This window comes from Cervus elaphus, chromosome 17, assembly GCF_910594005.1.
Source record: "Cervus elaphus chromosome 17, mCerEla1.1, whole genome shotgun sequence".
Lineage (NCBI taxonomy): Eukaryota > Metazoa > Chordata > Mammalia > Artiodactyla > Cervidae > Cervus > Cervus elaphus.
The window spans coordinates 21,310,635-21,333,287 of NC_057831.1; the positions used below are offsets into that span (position 1 = coordinate 21,310,635).

The 22,653-nt window shown below is 40.3% G+C and overlaps 1 protein-coding gene across 1 annotated transcript in view; it reads right to left on the reverse strand.

Moving 5' to 3' along the window:
* ARHGEF38 (Rho guanine nucleotide exchange factor 38) overlaps window positions 1-20,334 on the reverse strand; it is a 147,074-nt gene extending 126,740 nt beyond the window's left edge. The window contains exon 1 of the mRNA XM_043870902.1: window positions 19,994-20,334. Coding sequence (XP_043726837.1) covers window positions 19,994-20,189 — 196 coding nt within the window. The 5' untranslated portion in view covers window positions 20,190-20,334. The remainder of the gene's footprint in view (window positions 1-19,993) is intronic.
* Window positions 20,335-22,653: the final 2,319 nt, after the last annotated feature.

Sequence of the window (22,653 nt, forward strand, 5' to 3'; positions counted from 1 at the left end):
GAAAAGACCCTGATGCTGGGACGGATTGGGGGCAGGAGGAGTAGGGGACAACAGAGGATGAGATGGTTGGATGGCATCACCGACTCGATGGACATGGGTTTGAGTAAACTCTGGGAGTTGGTGATGGACAGGGAGGCCTGGAGTGCTGCGATTCATGGGGTCACAAAGAGTCGGACACGGCTGAGCGACTGAACTGAACTGAACTGAACTGAAAGCCTTTGATTTCTTCATCAAATCTGAACAAGACCCTCGTTGGTATTCTTGGTTGTAAGTTTTCCTCTTTTATCACTTAAAATATATCATGCCACTCCCTTCTGACTTGCAGAGTTTCTGCTGAAAAATCAGCTGATAACCTTGTGGGAAATCCTTTGTATGTTATTTGTTGCTTTTCCCTTGTTGCTTTTAAGTCTTTAATTTTTGCCAGCTTGATTTCTATGTGGCTTGGTGTGGTCCTCCTTGGGTTTATCTTGCCTGGGACTCTCTGTGCGTCCTGGATTGAGTGAGTATTTCCTCCCCCATGATAGGGAAGTTTTCAGCTATTACCTCTTCAAATATTTTCTCAGGCCCTTTTCCCTCTCTCTTCTCCCTCTGGGACCCCTATAATGTAAATGTTGATGCATTTAATGTTGTTCCTGAAGTCTCTGACTGTCTTCATTTCTTTTCATTCTTTTTACATTCTATTCCACAGCAGTGACTTCCACAAATCTGTCTTCCAGTTCACTTATTCATTCTTCTGCCTCATTTATTCTGCTGATTCCTTCTAGCATATTTTTCATTTCAGTTATTATATTGTTCATCTCTGTTCATTTATTTTTTAAAGGTTCTAACTCTTTATTAAACATTTCTTGCATTCTCTTGGTCAGTGCTTCTATACTTTTTCCAAGATCTTGGATCATTTTTACTGTCAGTACTCTGAATTCTTTTTCAGGCAGATTGCCTCTCTTGCTTCACTTAGTTGTCCTGCGATTTTATTTTATTCCATGTTTCTCTGCTGTCTCATTTTGTCTGGCTTTCTGTGTTTGTCATCTCCATTCCTCAGGATGCAGGACTGTAATTCTTCTTGGTTCTGGTGTCTGTCCCCTGGAGGCTGGTCCAAGGGCTTGTGCAGGATCCTGGTGGGAGGAACTGGTACCTGCCCACTGGTGGATGGAGCTGGGTCTTGTGGCTCTGGTAGGCAGAACCTTGTCAAAGGGTGTGTTTATATGCAGCTGTTAGCTCAGGATGACTTTAGGCAACCTGATGGGTGGGGCTGTGTTCCCACCCTGTTGGTTGTTTGTCCTGAGGTGACCCAGTACTGGAACCTGCAGGCTATTGTGTGGGGCCAGGTCTCCAGGCCAAAACGGCAACCACCAGGAGCGCTCATGTCAATGTTTATTCTCAGGGTGTCCGCCACCAGTCCTTGCCCTCACAGTGAGCCATAGCCAGCTCCTGCCTTCCCAGGAGACCCTCCAAGACCCCAGGTAGGTCTGGTCCAGGCTCCTATGGAGTCACTGCTCTGCCCTGGGTCCCAGGACACGTGGAGACTTGACTTGCAGAGTGGAGCTTCTGCCTCCCTCAGTCCTGTGGGGCTCCTGCACTCAAGCCCTGCTGACCTTCAAAGCCAAATCCTTTGGGGACTCCTCCTTCCAATGCCAGATGCCCAGGCTGGGGAATCTGATGTGGGGCTCAGAACTATTGTGGAAAAAGCTATGTTATATAATTTTCCAGTTTGTGGGTCACCCACCCAGCATGTATGGGATTTGAAGTATATTGTGAAAGCATCCCTCCTACCATCTCATTGTGGCTTCTTCTTTGTCTTTGTCTGTAGAATAGCTTTTTTGGAAGGTTCAAGTCTTTTTTATTGATAGTTGTTCAGCAGTGAGTTGTAATTTTGGTGTTTTTTTGAGAGGAGGTGAGTTCAAGTCTTTCTACTCCACCATCTTACTGCTCCAGAAGCCTGAGAGTCAGAATGATACAGTGGCCTATATACTCTATTTGAAGACTCGGGGCGAGTCTAGGCTTCCTGTTTACTTTTCCTCTGGCCCTCAGTCAGTGATTTAATTCTTGTGAGTCTCCCTCCAATCTTAAAATATTACTGACTCTAAACAAAGAATTTTGGGTGGTGTATGTGCAAGCATAGCCTTGCAGCTTGGGTCTCCTTCTTGCTCCCCAAGGAGCAGTCACTACCTGCTCTTAAGGAAACTGCTACTGAGCCTGGCAAGTCTTTAAAATAAGACAGTGATGAAGGCTACCTCATCAATTGACTCTTCCTTTCATGAAAGAATTTCTCTGTAGCATGCAAAACTGTTTGATAGCATTTTACCCACAGTAGAATTTCTTTCAAAATTGGAGTTAATCTCTGAAACCATGCCACTGCTTTTGCAACCAAGTGTATGTAATGTTCTAAATCCTTTACTCTAATTTCAACAATCTTCATAGCATCTTCACCAAAAGTAGATTCCATCTCAAGAAACCACATCTCCTCATCTGTTGAAGCTTCATCATGAGATTGAAGCAATTTAGTCACATTTTCAGCCTCCACTTCTAATTCTAGTTCTCTTACTCTTTCTACCACATCTGCACTTCCTTCCTTTTCTAAAATCTTAAGCCCCTCAAAGTCATCCATGAGGAATGGAATTAACTCCTTCCAAACTCTTGTTAGTGTTGATATTTGACAGCTTTCCATGAATCACACATATTCTTACTGGCATTTGGAATGGTAAATCCTTTCCAGAAGGTTTTCCATTTACTTTGCCCAGATCCATCAGAGAAATTGCTACTGATGGCAACTATAGCCTTATGAAATGTATTTCTTAAATAATAAGACTTGAAAGTTGAAATATACCTTGATCCATGTGCTGCAGAATGAACATTATGTTAGCAGGCATGAAAACAACCATTAATCTCATTGTATATCTCCATCAGAGCTCTTGGGTGACCAGGTGCACTGTCAATGACCAATCATATTTTGAAAGAAATGTTTTTTCTGAGCAATTCTTAACAGTGAGCTTAAAATATTCAAAAAATCATGTTGTAAATGGAGGTGCTGTCATCCAGGTTTTGTTGTTCCATTTACAGAACATAGGAAGAGAAGATTGGGAATCATTTTTAAAGATCCTAGGATTTTTTAAAATAATTTTATTTTTATTTGGTTGTGTTGAGTTTTAATTGCTGCATTGGCTTTTCTCTAGTGGTGGTGAGCAAGGGACACTCTCTAGTTGCAGTGTGCAGGCTTTTCATTGCAGTGGCTTCTCTTTCTGGGGAACACAGGCTTTAGGGCACATTCTGTAGTTGTGGCATGTGAGCTCAGTAGTTGAGGCTCCTGGACTCTATAGCACAGGCTCAATCATTTTGGAGCATAGGCTTAGTTGCCCTAGGCATGTGGGATCCTCCCCGATCAGGGATTGAATCCATGTCTCCTGTATTGACAGGTAGATTCCTTACCACAGAGCCACAAGGGAAGCCCAAGATCCTAGCATTTTTAGAATGGTAAGTGAGCGCTGGTTTCAACTTAAAGCTACCAGGTACATTAACCCCTAATTAGAAAGTCCACCTGTCTTTTGAAGTTTTAAAGCCAGGCACTGACTTCTGCTCTCTAGCTATGGAAGTCCTAGTTGGTATCTTCTTCCAACAGAAGACCATTTCATCTGCCTTGAAAATCTGTTGTTTAGTGTAGCCACCTTCAGTAGTTATCTTAGCTAGATCTTCTCGATAGCTTGCTCAGCAGCTTCTATATCAGCGCTTGCTGCTTCACCTTGCGCTTTTGTATTAGGAAGATGACTTCTCTCCTTAAACCTCCTTAACCAAGCACTGCTGGCTTCTAACTTTTCTTCTTTAGCTTCCTCACCTCCATCAGCCTTTGTGGAGTTGAAGAGTTAGAGCTTTGCTCTGGATTAGGCCTGGGCTTAAGGGAATGTTGTGGCTGGTTTGATCTTCTATCCAGACCACTATAATCATTTTCCATCTCAGCATTCAGGCTGTTTCACTTGCTTATAGTTTATGTGTTCACTGGAATTCCACTTTTAATTTCTTTCAAAACCTTTCCCTTCCATTCAAAACTTGGCTAACTGCTTGGTGCAAAAGGTCTAGCTTGTTTTTGACATGCCTTCCCACTAAATGACATCATATCTAGTTTCATGTGACTCTTCCCTTCATTTGAACATTTAGAGGCCATTGTAAGGTTATTAACTGGTCTAATTTTCAACACCCTTGTGTCTCAGGATTAGGGAGGCTTGAGAAGAGGGAGATGGGAACATCCTGTCGGTGGGACAGTGAGAACACACACATTTATGGATTTAGTTTGCCGTCTTGTATAAGTGCAGTTTCTAGCATTCTAAACAATTACAATAGTAACATCAAAGATCAGAGACCACCATAACAAATGTAATAATAATAAAAACTAAAGTAATACTGTGAGAATTACCAAAATGTGATACAGAGACAAAAAGTGAGCAAATGCTGTTGGAAAAATGGTACCAATAGACTTGCTTGACACAAGGTTTCTACAAAACTGGAAACTTGGAAAAAAAATGGAATATCTATAAAGAACAATAAAGTGAAGCACAAGAAAATGTAGTATGCCTGTATAGTTAGTGTATATAATTATATAGTATATATTCACACAGTATACACAGTGAGTATATGAAAAGGCTCTTCCTATACATGATATAATCTGAGAATATGAAAAGTTATCAGGGTTTGAACACAAACATAAATATAGAGAAGAATATTTTGGAAATAAGATCAAATTGTGGTTTGAGTGTTTTGTTTGGTATGATTATTTTTGTTGTTGGTAGTTTGTACATATATATAAGAATGTATGGAAAAAAAGATATAGGACCTTAGCTTCTCTGGTAGGTTTATCCCAGTCCAAAATCTTATTTGATTTATAATTCATTTAAAAAAATTTAACTACAGTTTTATGTTAATTATACTCTCTGTATGAAATGTCAAAGGCATAAAAATTTTTCATTTGCAACTGCAATATAATGAAGCTTCAATTTTGTCAGAGAAGTATTGACTTTGCTTTCCAAGAATTTATTAACAGAAATCTAACTTCATATCTTAATTTAACATTTTCCTTCTACACAGAAATGCTCAGAATAAAGAAGAAAATACACCTATGAGATTATAATTGTATTATTTTATTTTATTTTTTTTTAAAATTGTATTATTTTAAAAATATTTTTTTGTTTTGAATATGTTAAAAATGGTAGCACCATTATAACAGAATACCCATCTTAAATGTCTGATTGGTATGACATTAACAAGCAAGTCAAACTCTAGGAGAGTATTTATTTTCAATACATTATTTCTATTTTTTGATGTATAGATTTTGTTAACCAAAAAAAAAAAAAAAGAAAAGGAAATCACTCAGAATCTTCACTTAGCCCAGAACAAAAATAATTTAATTTCTTTATCTAAATTTGGTTATAAAAGTATAAGATTAATTTCAAGAGATAATCTATAGGTTCCCCAGGATGAGGTACATGTGATGTTTGCATGCCCTTGCTGATGAGAACAGAATTGTGAATGGTGACCAAGAAAACACACTATGAAGGAGGGAAATATGCAGTATAATGAAAATTAAAAATTATTCCCTGATGTGAGTTATATCCCTACCCAGGGGCTGTGACCCTCAAGTCAGTGCAGAAGTGATTCAGATCTGGCTTCAAGGAAGCCCACCATGGGAAAGTCCTCCTGTAACCATTTTGGATTTCACCACACATTCTGGATTTCATGGCCACACCCAAGCATTTACTGTTCATTCATTCATTCGTTTACTCACTCACTTACTTAACAAACAGGATTATTGAGTACAGGCCAGCCTTCCCTAGGTGCTGCTTGGTGATACCAATGCTCCTGTCCTAGAGAAGTTCGATCAAATTTAAGAAACCCTGACTGATGAATAATGAATACGAGAAATGTATACAGGAGGGGACACTCAAATATATTTGGGGCATAATAACAGAAAGGTAGACTTGAAAAGGTGAATAGGAGTTTATAAAACAACCAAGATGAGGGAAAACACTCCAGGCTGAGGAAATAGCAAGGATAAAGGCAAGACAATCTGAAGTAAAACTGTCCCTCAGGCCAGAGATGGAAAGATATAGACATGGTTGAGTGGCCTTATACCTATTTTACTGTTATAACATGGTGTCTCCAAGCTTCATTAATTTTTTTATCATGGTAAAATATATATAACATAGAATTTACCATGTTAACCATTTTTAAGCTTCAATAAGTACATTCACATTGTTGTGCAACCATTACCGCCATCCATTTCCAGAACTTTTTCATCTTCCCAAACCGAAACTCTGGACCCATGAAACATTAACTCCCTACTCTCCTTTCACCCAGTCTCTGGCAGCCACGTTTTGTCTGTATGTATTTGACTATCTCAGGTACCTCTTTTACGTGGAATCATATAATTTTGTTTTTATTTAGTTGCTCAGTCGTGTTCAGCTCTTTTGTGACCCCATGGACTGTAGCCAGCCAGGCTCCTCTGTCCATGGAATTCTCCAGGCAAGAATACTGGAGTGGGTTGCCATTTCCTCTTCCAGGAGATCTTCTGGACCCAGGGATGGAACCCTCATTTCCTGGATTGGCAGGCAGATTCTTTACCACTGGGCCACCAGGGAAGCCCAGAATCATATAATACTTGTACTTTTGTGTCTGGCTTATTTCACTTAGCATCATGTCTTCAAGATTCATCCCTGTTGTAGCACGTGTCAAAGTTTCATCCCAAACTTTTTTGTTCATGTGTCAGTTAAATTGTTTGGATTAACCGTACCTCCAATACATGGACTGTTATTAATGTATTGCATAATTATAAAGAATAGACAAAAATAGATATTTTCAAAAGATAAGACTAAAAACTAAACTCATTTTTCCTTTTATAATGAATTGTCTCAAAATCCCTGGGACTGCCCATACCTTTCTTTGGATACCACTGCTAGAGAACATGAAAAAGCAGTGAGGGGAATATTAAGCAGAGGAGTGATATAGTTTAACATTCTGACCCAGTTTTCATCAAACATTCTCCTCCTGCTTTGTGCTCTATAGTTAATGACGAGGGGTAGTTTTCAAAGACTAGATAATTCAAATCATTTGGTTTGTATTTTTAGATTAGAAGGTTCTAATGAATTTATCAAGTGTATCCCCTATTCATTGCAATTACATACTTTCCAACTTCAGTCCACATAAAACATTTTATTGAAAAGCATAAAATACAGCAACTGGAAAGTACTGACTGGTCACTGTTGATTATTTAAGATTGCAGATGAATATGCTGGTAGAATTTAAGAGTCTCTTTGAGTTTTTGAGTATTGTTCAAAATTGTATCAAAATCAGTCTATTCCTTAAAAACAAACCACAAAAGAGGTGCTACTAAAAACTGAGGTTAGAACAATAGAGTTCATATTGGTTGAAAAAATATGGACCTTGGAGCCAAGTAGACCTCAGTGTAACTCTGACATCACCACTTACTAGCTGTGTAACACTTGGCAGGTGCCTACACTTCTGTTAACCTTCATTTTATTATCTATAAATATTTGACAATAACTTGTCGTTCCTGTGTGCCTTCTACAGATGCTAGTTGGTATTAGTATCAGCTTTTCCATCTATGAAGCCCAAACAGGAAAACCAGTTTTATTACCTTGTTCCATGTACTAAGACATATTTAATCCCTTTTTCTGGAATGCCTTCTTCCCTCCCATCTCCCCCCAAAAAACTCCAAACTGGATTTTAAGATTCAGATTTCAGCGTCTTATTTTGAGATTTTAAAGGTCCAATTAAGCTATTTCTCATCACAATTCCTATACTGATTTACTTATGTCTCTAATATAATAATAACCACTAATTTGAGGTCAGTGCTGTGATGAGCTGACCAATTCCTTTTCAGGAAAAAAAGGACTTATTACCCCTATTCTGGGAGTGCCACCAGCCAATAGCTCCTTTTTAGGAATCATCTCAGATGAGAGTACCCTCTCAGGTCATCCCTCTCCCCAAGGTGTCCCCATCCAATAACTTGAAGGGTGATATAACGGTCTAGGACCTCCAGATCACTGAGACAACTCCAAAGGGTCATCTCATCTTCAGAACTTGCCTTAGAGTAGGCTAAGGCTTCCACTGAGACCAAGCCACAGCTAAACTTCTCTCTTTCTCTGTCAGTCCTCTGCCTGTCCTTTTTCTTCTCCAGGTTGTCATAAGGACATTCCCTAATAAACCTCCAGCACTCAAATTTCTATCTCAGAATCTGCAACCCAGGAACCCAAACTGCAGCCTTACTTCATGCACTTAATGCTATAGTTACTGGTTCACAGACTGTCTCACTGTATAGTCTGGGTTTAATTTGGTTTATCTTTATATTCTCAGGATCTGGTTAGTACCTGGTTGGTATGAACTAGGTATCAGCTTGTTGGATAAATTCAATAAAACTGAGATTTCTTAATCTCTGGCCAAGAAATTTTTTCTATTTTCTTGTTTAATTAAATTTATTTATTTATATTCTCTCTTTTTGCAAAAAAGGAAATTAGAGGAGTTAACTCAAAAACTGACTCCAATTAAGTAGTGGGGAAATTGAATGCCAGAATTGTAAAAGCCGATATACCAATGCTAAGGATCAGTTATAGTTGTAGTGAGTCAGTGAATAGTTTTGAATCATTGAGTAAGTAGTCTTTGAGCTGAGCATCTACCACATACCAAGCACTGCTTAAGTGTTAAAATGAGACTAACTTTCTACCCCCAAGGAAAATTATATTCAAGTGAAAGGGAAAGGCAACAATAGAATAAAGCAGCATAATTCTAGAGAGCTGGTGTGAAGGACACTGAAGGGGATCAGTAAATACCACCCCCCAAATATGCCTCACTGGCATGTTCATTACTTTGAGCTGAAGGGAGCTGGGAAGCACCAGATTCAGGCAGGGCTCTCTGCCCTTCCTGTATCAGGAAGAGGAGAGAATTCTTATCACCAGAGATAGGGAGTTGACATCACAATGAGTCTGTACAAACAAACATGATTAAAATAACCTTTACATTCCGTTAGTTTCCCTCATATGTTTCCTTTTCACTTCTTCACAATTTAATACCCCTAGCTCAAACCCCCTTTTCCTTTGTCTTGCCACATTTCCACAGTTTATCACTCTTTGTTAAAATGATATATAAGCCCCTAGGTCTAACTGCTTTGGGATTCTCACTTCTTTCTGTGAAGCCCTCTGTGCCAAGTAAAAATATTAACATCAAATAAAATGTACATGCATTTTCTCCTTTTATTCTGTCTCTTGTGGCCCCCAGCCACAGAACCTCAGAGAATAAAGGAAAAGTCTGTCCTCCCCTCTATCACTACAGGTAGGATGGTCAGGAATGACTCTCCCAGATGGTGAGCAAAGATCTCAGTGATGAGAATCCATTTTTGCAGATATTTGGAGGAAGAAAATTTTAGTAGGGGCAAGGAGATGCAGCTGATACAAAGGCCCGGAATTAGGTACAAAAGTGAGTCTGAGTTTCAGGTGGCTAAACATGATAAATCGCTTGTTTTTATCAGGAAAGGTAACATATTCTAATTCTTAGGAGGAGCCAAAGGTTTTTCTTCAATAAACCTGGATGGCACACAAAGAGATAAACAATGTCTTCATCAATTATTCCACAACAAAGACTGAAGCAGAAATCTGCAACAGCTTTTGCAATGACATTGGAGACCTAACATTAAGAAGCAGTCAGAAAAGACAATTTCTGTGCGGGGCACAGTGGCTCAGTGTATTTAAAGCAGCAGCTAGACGACATGACCTTTAGGTTTTCTTCTTTAAGAGCTAGATGTCAGACTGTCAAGACCATATCTACTCTCATGGGCCTCAGTGCAGGTATTACTAAGTCTCCATTTCTTCTCTGACTCATTAATCAAAGAAAAAATTGTTTGGAACAACCTGGAACAAAGGCTTTTAATCACAACATTCTATTTCCTGCTGCATTTAAGACTCACAATTTAGACTAACTGCATAGAATTCTATGGAAGTATCACCTACCCAGATAAAGAACTGCTTGTTTCCAGAATATAATTCCATTCTTTTCATCTGCAAATGCATACGCCACCACCACCCATTGCTATAAAATAGGGGTTTCAATTTTTCAGATGTATTTAAATTTTAATGAGATGCAAATAAATGATAACAGGCATAAAATTAAGGAAATGGTGTCAAGATACCCAAGGAAGTGGGAAATGGAGAGGAGATGATTAAGCTATAATAGGGCAGATTTGCTTAACCTACCTTTGTAATTTTGTTTCCTGATAATTAAACCAAGAGATAGCACTTATTAAATAGCAACAATACTCCAGCAGAGGAATGTCACAATAGTGCCAGAGAAAGAATGTGAATCCCAAAGTGAAAATTTTAGCAGATCTAGTTTTATCATAGTAGCAGAGGGTTGTCAGCACATCACACAGGATGTATCACAATCCTCAAAGTGCTTGACTTCTTATTACTAATAAGCCACACAGACAACATATCTAGTAAGACAACGAATGAGATACATTCGACTTTTGCATTTTTTAAAGCACCTGTGATCAAATCTAAACTCTACCACCTGAAGCAGTTCAAGACATGCCACCCCCAAATTTGCTACCTTAGTCATTTGAGTTGAAAGAACTTGAAAAGCAGCAAATGCAGGGAGAGGCTTTCTATGCACCCCCTTATCTGCCGGGAGACAGATCCTCCAAAAGGAGCTCAATTGTCAACAAGGGGATGTTAACTCCTCTCACAGGACAGAAAACTAGAAGTGATAACCACAGCTGGACAGACTTTTATCACCAACCTCTCTCTGCATTTCTTCTAAGTTCATCATTGCTTAAATTATTTACTCTCCCATATGTGATCTACATTCCTCCTCCCCTTCCTCTAGCAAGATAGTTTATAAGCTCTCTGATTCTAACCTTTTTTGAGGTATTTATTTCTTTTTTCCTATGAAGTCACCCCCCCCCCCCCAGTACATAATATTTAAAATGAATGCATTTGTATACTTTTTCTCCTGTTAATCTGCTTGTTACTACATAGATCCAACTTTTGAATGTAGGAGGTTAGAGAGAAAGTCTTTTCTCCCTCATTTTTTTAATCTATTTTTTCAACTATAAAACCAGAACTGATAAAGTGTTGGGATCAAATAACAATGTGTGAATGCCCCTGGCTAAGGGCTTCCCAGCTGGCACTAGTGGTAAAGAACCTGCCTGACAATACAGGAGATGCAAGACTTGTAGCTTTGATCCCTGGATCGGAAAGATCCTCTGGAGGAGGGCATGACAACCCACTCCAGTATTCTTGCCTGGAGAATTCCATGGACAGAGGAGCCTGGTGGGCTACGGTCCATGGAGTCGCAACGAGTTGGACACAACTGCAGTGACTTAGCATGCACGGCATGGCTGCTGGAGGATGACAGTCATGCCGTCTTTCCCTCCTTTCCTTTTCTCTTTCCACGGCTTAGTATAGAAGAAAGGCTATGTCCTGAACATAGACAACAGTACTAAGCAGCCTCCTTTGGGGCCTGGAGCAAGTCTACAAATAGAGGCCAACATCTCTTATCTACAAATTAAAAAGTTGTAAATCAAGCTGGCAAATTGTTAAATATGTTATATCCTTCTTGATAAATACATATATCTTGATAAATACACTTTCATAACAATCCAGAAGGCCAAGTTCAAGTTTAGATTTCTCAGGTCCCTCAGAGTTTCATGCCAAAATCTGGCAGGAGGCCCTGGGGGCACAATCCTTCTCCCCAGTCATGAGGCTTGTATCCCTACCCTTCCTTCTACCCATTTCCCCACCCACAAGGGGTCTTCTAGACCTGGTGTGAACACCCCAGCATGATCAAGCTCCAGACACATCTTCATAAGCAGTGGGCCCTAGAGTCAAAGGGTGTGCACACTTGCAACTACAGTCTGTCCTAAGGAGAGATTGAATGGAAGAGGTTCCAGCACGTCTTGGAGCCAGTATTTGGGCCTGTTGAACAGAAAATCCCATGGTTCTAGATACCCTGAACTTAGTCTAGAAATGAGAATAAGGATCCCAGGCAGGCAGGAACCTTGGGCCCCAAGGACTCCTCACCTGTTTGGTAGAAAAGGGGTGATGGGGGGCGCTCTAAATCCTCGCCTGAAGCCAAGTCTTGCCTGGTTCCCCGGGTAACAAGTTTAGCAATTCCTGCCATAATTCCATCATCACCAGGAAATGCCCACAAAAATACCGAAGTTAATATGATTATGGTATCAAGAAAAAGTAATTCTACAAAAAAAAGATTTTCTACTTTTTCTGTTTCAACAGAAACAAAGATGAATATAGTTTGAGTGCTTTTCACTCACTCATCTTTTCCCCAGATCTATCACTATTTTAAAGTGATTTCTATTTCTACTTCTATTTCTATTTCTACTCATGCTTATCTCATCTGAATTCTCTCCCACCCTCCCTCTCTTCTTCCTTCCTTCCATTCACTCCTCCCTCCCTCTTGATTCTCATTTTGCATAAACCCATCATGTTGATGGACAAAAAAATACAACTAGAAGCTGAATTTGCTAATTTTAAGAAAGTTATAAGGCTTCCCTGGTGGCTCAGGCGGTAAAGAATCTGCCTGCAACGAGGGAGACCCAGGTTTGATCCCTAAGTCGGGAAGATCCCCTGGAGAAGGGAATGGCGATGCACTCGGCAATGTACTCCAGTATTCTGGCCTGGAGAAATATCTAGAGGTACATCAGTTAAACATAGAAGGAATAAATTTTCCCATCACAATGGAATAGCTCAAACTTTCTTGACTTCTAGGACTCTCTCTATTTGATTCATATGTGTCCTCTAAAAACTGCAAAATGCCTTTACTGGAAAAGAGAGTGAAATATGCTTTTTAAAATTTCTTTGCACATGATGAAAGAGAAATTCCTTAGCTTCAAAAGTACCTTGCCTTTTTTTCCCTGTAGCTTATTTATTTTATCTGATTTTTATTGGAATATAATGTTGTGTTAGTGTCTGCTCTACAACAACATGAACCAGCCGCATGTACATATGTCCCCTTCCTCTTCAGCCTCCCTCCCACTCCCCCCTTCCATCCCTCTAAGTCATCACAGAGCACCAAGCTGAGCTCCCTGTGCTATAAAGCAGCTGCCTTTTATAAATATTTGCCCTTCAAACTGTGAAACACGCCTTATTTTTGTTGGTGTCACATTACTGATCCAAGTACTTCCCATTTCACTAAAGGCAAGTAAAGGGGAATGAGTTACTTTACACTCAAAGAACAAAGGCAGCAACAAAAAAGACCCATGGCCCCAGGATAGAAACAGGAACAAACAGTTGGACAACTACTTTTATCCCACCCTTCATTATTCCTTGAACAAAAATCACCAAATCTGCCAGTATTAACGACTCCTCTTGCTTGCTTACCAGTTACTTTGTATTCTTAAAAGTCATTACAAATTAAATGACCATAATCTGACCAGGTCTAATCTAGTCTTTGAGCTATTTTACCTCATACTGCAAAATATATTATTCTGTATAAAGTCCATGCAGAAGAGTGGTTTGTTCATTAACATCCATAGTAAGAACATTTCAGGCTTTCATAAAAACAAGCAATCAATCCTTTCATAATGAAAATGATATGATAGGCTTTGCAAAAAAGAAAGCATCACAGAACTAACATGAACTGGAGATGTGTCTTTTGTATTGTTATCTGCCACTGTGAGAACATTTAACCCACCTACTCTCACTCTTCCACCTGACCCTTGATAAGCAAAAATACACATTGGCCAAAAAATTAACCAGAGGCTTGCTGAGGCCACAGATGATAAAAGTAATTGCCCAACTACCTTGGTCATTTGGGGCTGTTGTAACAAATATACCATAAATAGCGTGGCTTAAACCACAAACATTTGTTTCCCACAGTTGAGAAGTCCAAGGTCAAGGTTCAAGGTGCTGGTAAGGGCCCCCTTCCTGGTGGCCAGATATCTGTCATTTCACTTCCTCACATGGCAAAGAGCAGAGAGAGAGGGAGCAAATCTCTCATATCTTATAAGGGCACTAATCCTATTTATGAAGGCTCCACCCTCCTGAGCTAATTACCTCCCAAAGGTCCCCCTCCAAATAGCATCACACTGGGGGTTAGGCTTCAATAAATGTATTTGGGGGAAACATAAACATTCATCCCATAGCACCCACACTGAAAGGAAACCGATAATGTCAGCTATATCAATCATATAGGGTTTGTAGAAAAGGTTGATGAATGTTAATCAATAAACTTTTTATAAAAAGTTTCAATCATTAAAGAAATATGTCTCAAGTACACACACACACATACAACTAAATCTGTAGCTACATACAGTAGACACATTAGATAGATGAATGAGCTGCATATTCACAGACACTTGTGTGTAACTGTTTAAAGGAGGTGCGTTTCAAACAAAGAGTTCACACATACAGTCATATGCAAAATAATTCCCCAAAGAAAAACCTTTTAACAACTAGCCAGTAATTTTCCTTTGCTTCCATCACTCTCCATGGCTCCCAGTGAGGGGCTGAGCAAGCTTGCAAACTAAGATGATATAACTTTTGTTGTTATGATTGGCTCTAAAAGGCAGAATTATTTGTCATAAAGGCAATTCTGTGCACTGTTATCTCTAATACATTTGCTTATTTTTATTGAAGAATCTTGTTGATGAACAGAGACATATATCCTTACATACAAAGACACAGGGCTCTTAATTCAGGCCTTCGTGTCTTTCCTCCTACTGATTTCCTGCCTAGACCGGATGGTTCAAGTCATTCATTCTATTTGAAAGTTACTGAGGGCTTCCCATGTGCTGGGCATGATTCTAAGTACAAAGACGGAACAGTTAATGAGACAGATAGGGCCTCTTGTACCGACTGGCAGGGTGGGAGTGGCAAGAGATGGGAGAGGAAATGGGTCAATAATAAGCAATAAACAAGGAAACAAACACCATTATTTCAGACAGAGATAAGCGCAACAAAGATGTTAAAATGCCTTTCTCTCCCAATTCTGCACTTTCACCCCATTCCCACCTTATCATCTCTGAGTGACAGTGTTTTCTAACAACGTCTCTGTCCAACCCTGATCGAGGCTCCTTTGGAGTAAAGGTCAGATGCTTTTTCTTACTGATTTTGTAGTTGTAATTCCTGGCACATATTGTTTTTTGCTTACCATATAACATATTCAATAAGTGCTAATTAACTGAATGAATCTGTTGAAAAAACAAGCCACTAACAGTAGGCTTAGCATTGAACTATTATTGTACAACCTAAGGCTTAGTAGGAATGATGTGATTATAATCTTTTACAAAGATTTTATGACATTCTCATAGAAATCATGGTCTATTGTTTAACTTAGTAGCTCTCAACCCCCCCTCACCGTTTTTAAAATATTACAACTTGAGGTTCACACTACTAAAGTGATGTTGGTCAGAAACTGAATAGAACAGATAAACTGTATAGTTGAGAGGTGAGCCCAGAGATGCTGAAGACAGATCTAACATCTTCCAGAACCCTAAAGAACTTGCTTACAGGGATAGAGCAGTGAATTGTATCACTCAGATAGTGACATAGCACTGAAGGATAACCAGTGGTCAGTAAATAATTTGAGGCTGCTTTCCACTACTGGAAAACCACTGTGACCTCATGATGGCTCTGGCCATCTGTCTGCAGGCTCTAACCAGCTCAGGTCTTTGTTCAATGTCTCCCAGGGAGTTATCAGTTCCAAGGTAGGCAGAAGAAAAACTCTTGGCATTGCAATAATAAAGAGCTTCTTAGGGTGACTTAGGGCTTCACAGGTAGCACTAGTGGTAAACAATCTGCCTGCCAATGCAGGAGACACAAGACGCTGGTTTGATCCCTGGGTTGGGAAGATCCCCTGGAATAGGAAATGGCAACTCACTCCCATATTCTTGCCTGGGAAAGCCCATGGACAGAGGAGCAAGGTGGGCTACAGTCCATGGGGTCACAAAGAGTCAGACACAACTTAGCACACACACACACAAGGTGACTTAGGACTCATCTGTGGGACAGTGGGAGTAGTACAGACCAGAGGGAAAACCACAGAGCTGACTGCTTCCAACATTAATGAGAAATGCCTTCTATTGTTGCCAAAGCGATTATAGAAGAATCATGCTCAAGGTGCTATTAGGTTTTAGAGATCAGCCATGGATTTTATTGAATTACATCTTTAAAATCTTACTTATCAGGAGGCCAGCCTATCTTTCCCAGCTCTAATGTGCTCCTCTGTACTCTGACAGGTCTAGGACCATGGATTAACTCCTGAGTCTTTCCTTCCAAGACAGGATCCAACAGAGCATAGAAAAACCACAACTCCAGTGGCAAACATGAGAAGCCTGAAGTCTTCTGCAGCATAACCAACAAATATCTACTGTACTTTGTGGCCACAGACTTTTCTTTCTTTTAGCTAAGTTTAGGAAGTGAAAGCAAAAAATATTTTCTGTTTTTATTCTGCTAATGGAAACTCTGGATCAAAAAGATAGTGGATACTAATCCAGTGAGATTCACTAGACTCTCACAAAGAAGAAACATGTTAGAGATAAAGCAGTGGGCTTTTCCTGAATTTCTTATTTGTGGTCTCTTCCTCAAAAGACAGAAGAGAGTTGAAACAGATTGGAAGTGAAAGTGAAAGTCACTCACTTTGTGACCCCATGGACTATACAGTCCTTGGAATTCTCCAGGCCAGATTACTGGAGTGGATAGCCATTCCCTTCACCAGGGGATCTTCCCAACCCAGGGATCAAACCCAGGTCTCCCAGATTGCAGGCGGATTCTTTACCAGCTAAGCCACAAAGGAAGCCTGAAATAGACTAGTAGATTAGAAAATTTGGGTTAATAAAGGGCAAGTGTTATTCTATCATTATGGTACCCATCATTTCTAAAACTGAAAATAACTGCTGTTTATGGAGCACATAACATGTGTCAACAAATATTCTAGATGTTTCATGTAATCATCTAATTTCATTCTCCCAATAACACTATGTGGTAAGTATAATTTTCTTACTTTCATAGACAAAGAAATTGAAGCTCAGAAATTTTCAGTGAATTACTCAGTCTTATAGGTAGTAAATTGAAGTGCCAGGATTGGAAACAGAATGTGTATGACTTTAGAACTTGCATTCTTTACTGGGGAAGGAAAGCAGCCCTGTTCTGCCCCAGTAAGGCTTTCCGAGTGGCTCAGTGTGGCTCAGGTAGCTTATGAAAGCTCATACAGGAGACACAGGAGATGCGGGTTTGATCCCTGGGATGGGAAGGTCCCCTGGAGAAGGAAATGGCAACCCACTCCACTATTCTTGCCTGAAGAAGCCCATGGACAGAGGTGGGCTACGGTTCATGGGGTCACAAAGAGTCGAACATGACTGAGCACGCACGCATGCACACCGCTCCAGCAAAGAAGGGGAGAGAGTCCATCCCCAGGTTCCCTCCTTGGGCTCCATTTCTGTGCTTCCCAAGCTCCTCCCTATGGCTGTGTGCAGGGAGCCTCTCCCAGGCTGGAATGGGAGTGTGGGATCACCCCCTTCCCAGGGCCTTTTGATGTTTTCTTGTGGAGAACCAAGACCCCTGAGGCAACTGCCCACAGTTTGGCCCTGCTCCACCTGGGAGGGTAACTTTCTTTTCCCTCAGGCAAACAGCTCCTCTCACATCCAGATCTGTTCAAGCAGAAGTAAGTGCTGGTGGCCAGTGATTTCTTGGGCTCCAAAGGCTGAGTGTGTACCTAAAGCATGGGTTTTAACTTGTTGTTCACCTTTGGCAAAAACGACCTTGTGTAAGGAACACTCCTAGCACCCAGATCATGTTCTCCAAATACCATTCCCCATTGAAATTGATATTTTGGGCTTCCCTGATAGCTCAGTTGGTAAAGAATTCGCCTGCACTGTGGGAGACCTGGGTTCGATCCCTGGGTTGGGAAGATCCCCTGGAGAAGGGAAGGGCTACCCACTCCAGTATTCTGGCCTGGAGAATGCCATGGACTGTACAGTCCATGGGGTCACAAAGAGTTGGACACGACTGAGTGACTTTCATTGAAAGGAAACAGTCTCCTTGGAGAAATGGCAATCTGGTTCTTGGGAGCTTTTCCAAGATGCTATGTTTCCTGGTTCGCGGCTAGAATCAGCCATGCCTGAACAGATCTAGGTATCAGTTGCTAAGAGCAGAGAAGGATAAGAGAACTAGATATTATAAGCCTCCAGGTGAAAAAGCATGGTGCTCCCATGAAGGAGTCTTGCCAGGGAAAAATCAAACCTGAATATGATCAACACTAGATCTGACCACCAACTCGTAGAAGATCAGACCACAGTGGAGCTTGTCTGCAACACTGAGGGGATGGATGCAACTAGCAAAGTCCTGACTGTGAAGCAGTTTGAGGTCAACCACCAGATTTCTTCAACAAATAAATTGCAAGGAGAGAGAAGGAAAGGAAACCTATATGTTAAAAGAGAGCTAAAAGTAACCCATCTCACTGTGCAGAACTTACTGGGATCCTAATTTAAACAAACACTATTTTAAAATATGATTACATTTATGAGATGTCTTTGTTTTTTCATCTGACTGGATCTTTGATGATACTAAGGAATTATTGGAGAGTTTAGGGTATGATTATCATATTGTTATGGTTTTTGTCTTAACCTTCTTATACTTACAAGTACATGCAGAAATATCTATAGATATTGCAGATACAGATATTGATATATTTGACATTATCATATCTTGGATTAGCTTCAAAATTATGTGAGTGCAAAAAAGTCCCCCCAAAAATAAATAAATAAAATTTTGTTTATGAAAAAAAAATTTGCATGCTTTCCAGTTTATCCATAGCCTTGAGAATAAATTATTTCAAAACTCAAACAATACCTCTTCCCTATTAAAAAAATTCTTTAGTTATAAGACTCAACTTTGCATTTTAATCCTGAGCTATATTTTTTTTTAAAGTATGAACTCATAGCAGGAATCTTAAATATTTAATTTACATGCATTTAAGTTATTTAATTTAATTTGCATCACTAAATCCACGCACATTTTTTATGAAAGGGACCTTTTAAATACAAGCTTGTCCCATTGGTCTTTCTAGTTTCATGGTAGTTTTTCAGTCCAGAATGACAGCTCATGGTGGGATAATGAGCCGTTAAACACAGTGTGCCTCAAAGAGGGAGAGACCAGTTCCAGGGATCACATAACAGGTGTCTGATTAAAATGTTGCATGATATCCACATCAAAAGGAAGTTGACTAGAACAAATGACCTTAAGAGAAAAGAAGAAAAAGAGAGGGTGCATGGGAAGGAAGAGCAATTCAGGACCTGAAACAGGACGTGTTATAATAACTGTGCCAGATTATCTTACGACCATCACAAAATAAACTGAAGTTATTTCCTTAAAAGTCATTCAGTCTAAGCGTGCTAAGCATCTCTTACCATATTTGGATGTTACTCGATTTACTCTAAAAATCACCTATGTGATTTTTCAAGAAATCCTTTTATACTATCCAATGACTATAACATTCCTTATTTTTCACAGATGTGGTTGTACTTTCATGCCCCTATTTAAGATAACCACAATCACAGTTCACTACAATTACCTAGATAGATCTCCCAGTGCGACATCTCACACCTATCTGTTGAGATAAACTATCTTGTGTAGGGTTCTAAATCATTTGCTTTGTAGTGCTTCCCACTTCTTAAATTGGGTGGAGGAGGGAGAAGCAAGGTGACGGAAGGTAGCAGACAAAAAAAGGAAAAAAAAAAAAAAGACATGATAGTATTAAGAATAATTCAGACTTGGCTCTTCAACTCTGGAAGGACATAATAAATTTGTACTATAATTTATGAATTACATTTCCTTCATTTTTCTTATTTTCTTACTTTCCTTCTTAAAGAGGAAGGTAATATTTGCTTTTCTTCTCTGCCTTGAGTATTTTCTTTGTAAATGGAAGAGTAGGAAGGAAAGAGCTGGGAGTGCAGTAACCCCGGGCCCATTGGTTTCTTGTAGGTTACCTTGTAATTTCTGGTTGTACTCGCTCCTGTCAGACTGGCTCCTCCTCAAGGTACCAGAGTGGTCCCCAGGAACGCTGCTCTCAACCATAGTGTCGGTCTTCCTTCTCTCCAGCATATAGAGCCTGGACCTCAGGAAGGGCAGATTCTTTTTCCTGGTGCCCATGTTTTCTTTCCCGGGAGCTTCTTTGGGCTCCATCGGAGGCTGAGAGCACCTCAAGAGGCCGGCGGGCAATCGCTGGCGGCTAAAGGGCCTCCAGGGTGAAGGTTACAACCCGGCCTGAGGAGTTTAACTGCCTCCTTCCAACCAACCGGCTTCTCTCCGGGGTGACCTGTCTGTGACTGCTACCTCCACGGAGTCCCAGGGCTCCACCCCTATGAGGTCATTCTTTTTTATACCTAGGATCCAACAGGGGAAGCTGCCACCTGTTACCTGAGAGACCTGCCCCACCAAGCTAGGCAAAGCAGGGACTCCGCCGTCACATGCTGCTGAAGCAAACAAAAATCCCATTGTGTGGGGCGAGGGCTGGGGGTGCGGGGGGTGGGGAAAGTGAACAAGGTGAGGCGGGAGGAGGGGAAGCACGCCTGTGCAACCTGCGGCTTCTGGGTTTAGTGCGCGCCTCTGGGTGTGGACGGGTGCGCTGGGACGCGGAGCTGTGTTTCTGCTGCCTGGAGGCAGATTGAGCTCCTCTGTGACTTTCAGCTAGAGTCACCCACGTGTGACCATGGAGCTTGTGTGGGGCCGTGAGAATTTGCATTTACATCACAACATTGGAGACAGATTTTTTTTTTTTTTAAGGATTATTGTGCTCACTCAAAGTCATGCTTCTGCGTTTGAACAATGAGCACTCACAGATTATTTGCTAAAAACATAGGTGCCAAACCCTGATCCACATTCCTGAGCAAACAAGGGTTTACATCGGCGAGGGATCGGGCACCTGGCATTGTGGGGAAGACCTGGAGCCTTTTCAGTATCTTGCTCTCCACCTGCTGCCCTAGGTTGAAATAAGTCCTTTCACAGCCTCAGGCCCATCCTTCTATGTCCTGGTCCTGGGGAAAATCAGCACTGTGTCCATGTGTGATGTCCGAAGGATCTTTTCCCTCCCTTTCGCAGATGGAGTGTTGGAGAAAAGCAGCTGACCTTGGGAAAATGAGAGGAGGGGAAGGGTTTGAAAGTAAGAAAAGTCACTTAGAAATTGGAAAGGCCTGGGGAAGGGGGTGAGTAGAGAGGCAAATAATGATGGGCCTTTCATTAATTTTTTTGAAGTTGTTTTTCCTCCCATTTTCTGAGATTTCTCAAGGGGGAAGTTCTCTGAAGCTCTGGGAAAGTGCAGAGTGTTTTGTATGCACTCGTTAAAGAAAAGAGAGACCCTAAGGAGAAAAATAGATTCCTTTTTTGTTGTAAAGGGACCGCCAAAATCTAGCTTTGTGCTGCCCATTTCAAATCGTGATTAATTCTTGTTAGACAAAGTTTTAAAATGAAGAAAAAGAGAAAAAAAAAAATTCCAACTCTGAGTGTGTGGGCTGAATACAATTTGCATAATTATCTTAAAAGATAAATGACAAATCTTCACCCACTATAGAGATATCTATATATAGCTTGGCATATTGAATGGCTTGTATTTAATATAATTGATAGTCTTTTTTAACAAGCCCTCACAAATACATTTAATAAATGCTTCTCAAGGCACATTCACTGCTAAGAGGTAAAATGAGCTCTTTTTTCTTTTCACATTAAAAATGTCTCAGTTGTATTCTACTATTATATATACATATATGTTTAACATATGGTCGTGTTTATTTACCTGGTTACTGACAGACGTATGCTGTTAGATAGAGTGCTACTGCAAAATTGTGCAACTGGAACCACAGGACTTATGGGAAATACGTGGTTAGGGTTAAAGCACTCAGAAACTTTGTCAGTGACCAACTAAAAAAAGGTAAAAAAAACTAAAAAAAATTAAAATAAAAAATGGTAGCACAGTTTTACCAGTGATAAATGGTTAAGAAATACATAAATACTACAATAAGTGTGGCACTTTGTATTGAAACAACACTAAACATTGCTTGTGGAAGTGGGTATTAGAAGGGTTATAGCTGCAAGTCATGAGGAAATGATGGAAGTAGTGGTATTTAAAGTCAGATGGAAATGGACATCACCAGAGGTGGATGGGTGTGGCTGGCCCCACAGGCCCTGAACTGAAGGGACTGGTAATCTTGAGGTGTGTTCATGCATGAGTTTTGTGTACACCCCCATGGCTCAGGGCATCTGGATATGACTTTCTGCATTCACCTAATGTTTCAAGTGGATGAAATCACACATAAGCTAATGTGAAATTGTGTTATGCTCAAAGAGTTCCCTAATATATCAGTTTTGTTGGAACAAATTTATGTTTTCAAAGCAAGAATAGCAGAACTGGCTGTGGTAACTTTATTATACTTTAAAATTTCACCAGTTGAGAAGATAAATAATAAATTAATAACTACTATGAATTCCCTGGTGACTCAGACAGTAAAAAAAATCTTCCTGCAATTCAGGAGACCTGGGTTTGATCCCTGGGTTGGGAAGATCTCCTGGAGGAGGAAATGACAACCCACTCCAGTATTCTTGCCTGGAGGATTCTATGGACAGAGGAGCCTGGCGGGCTACAGTCCATGGAGTC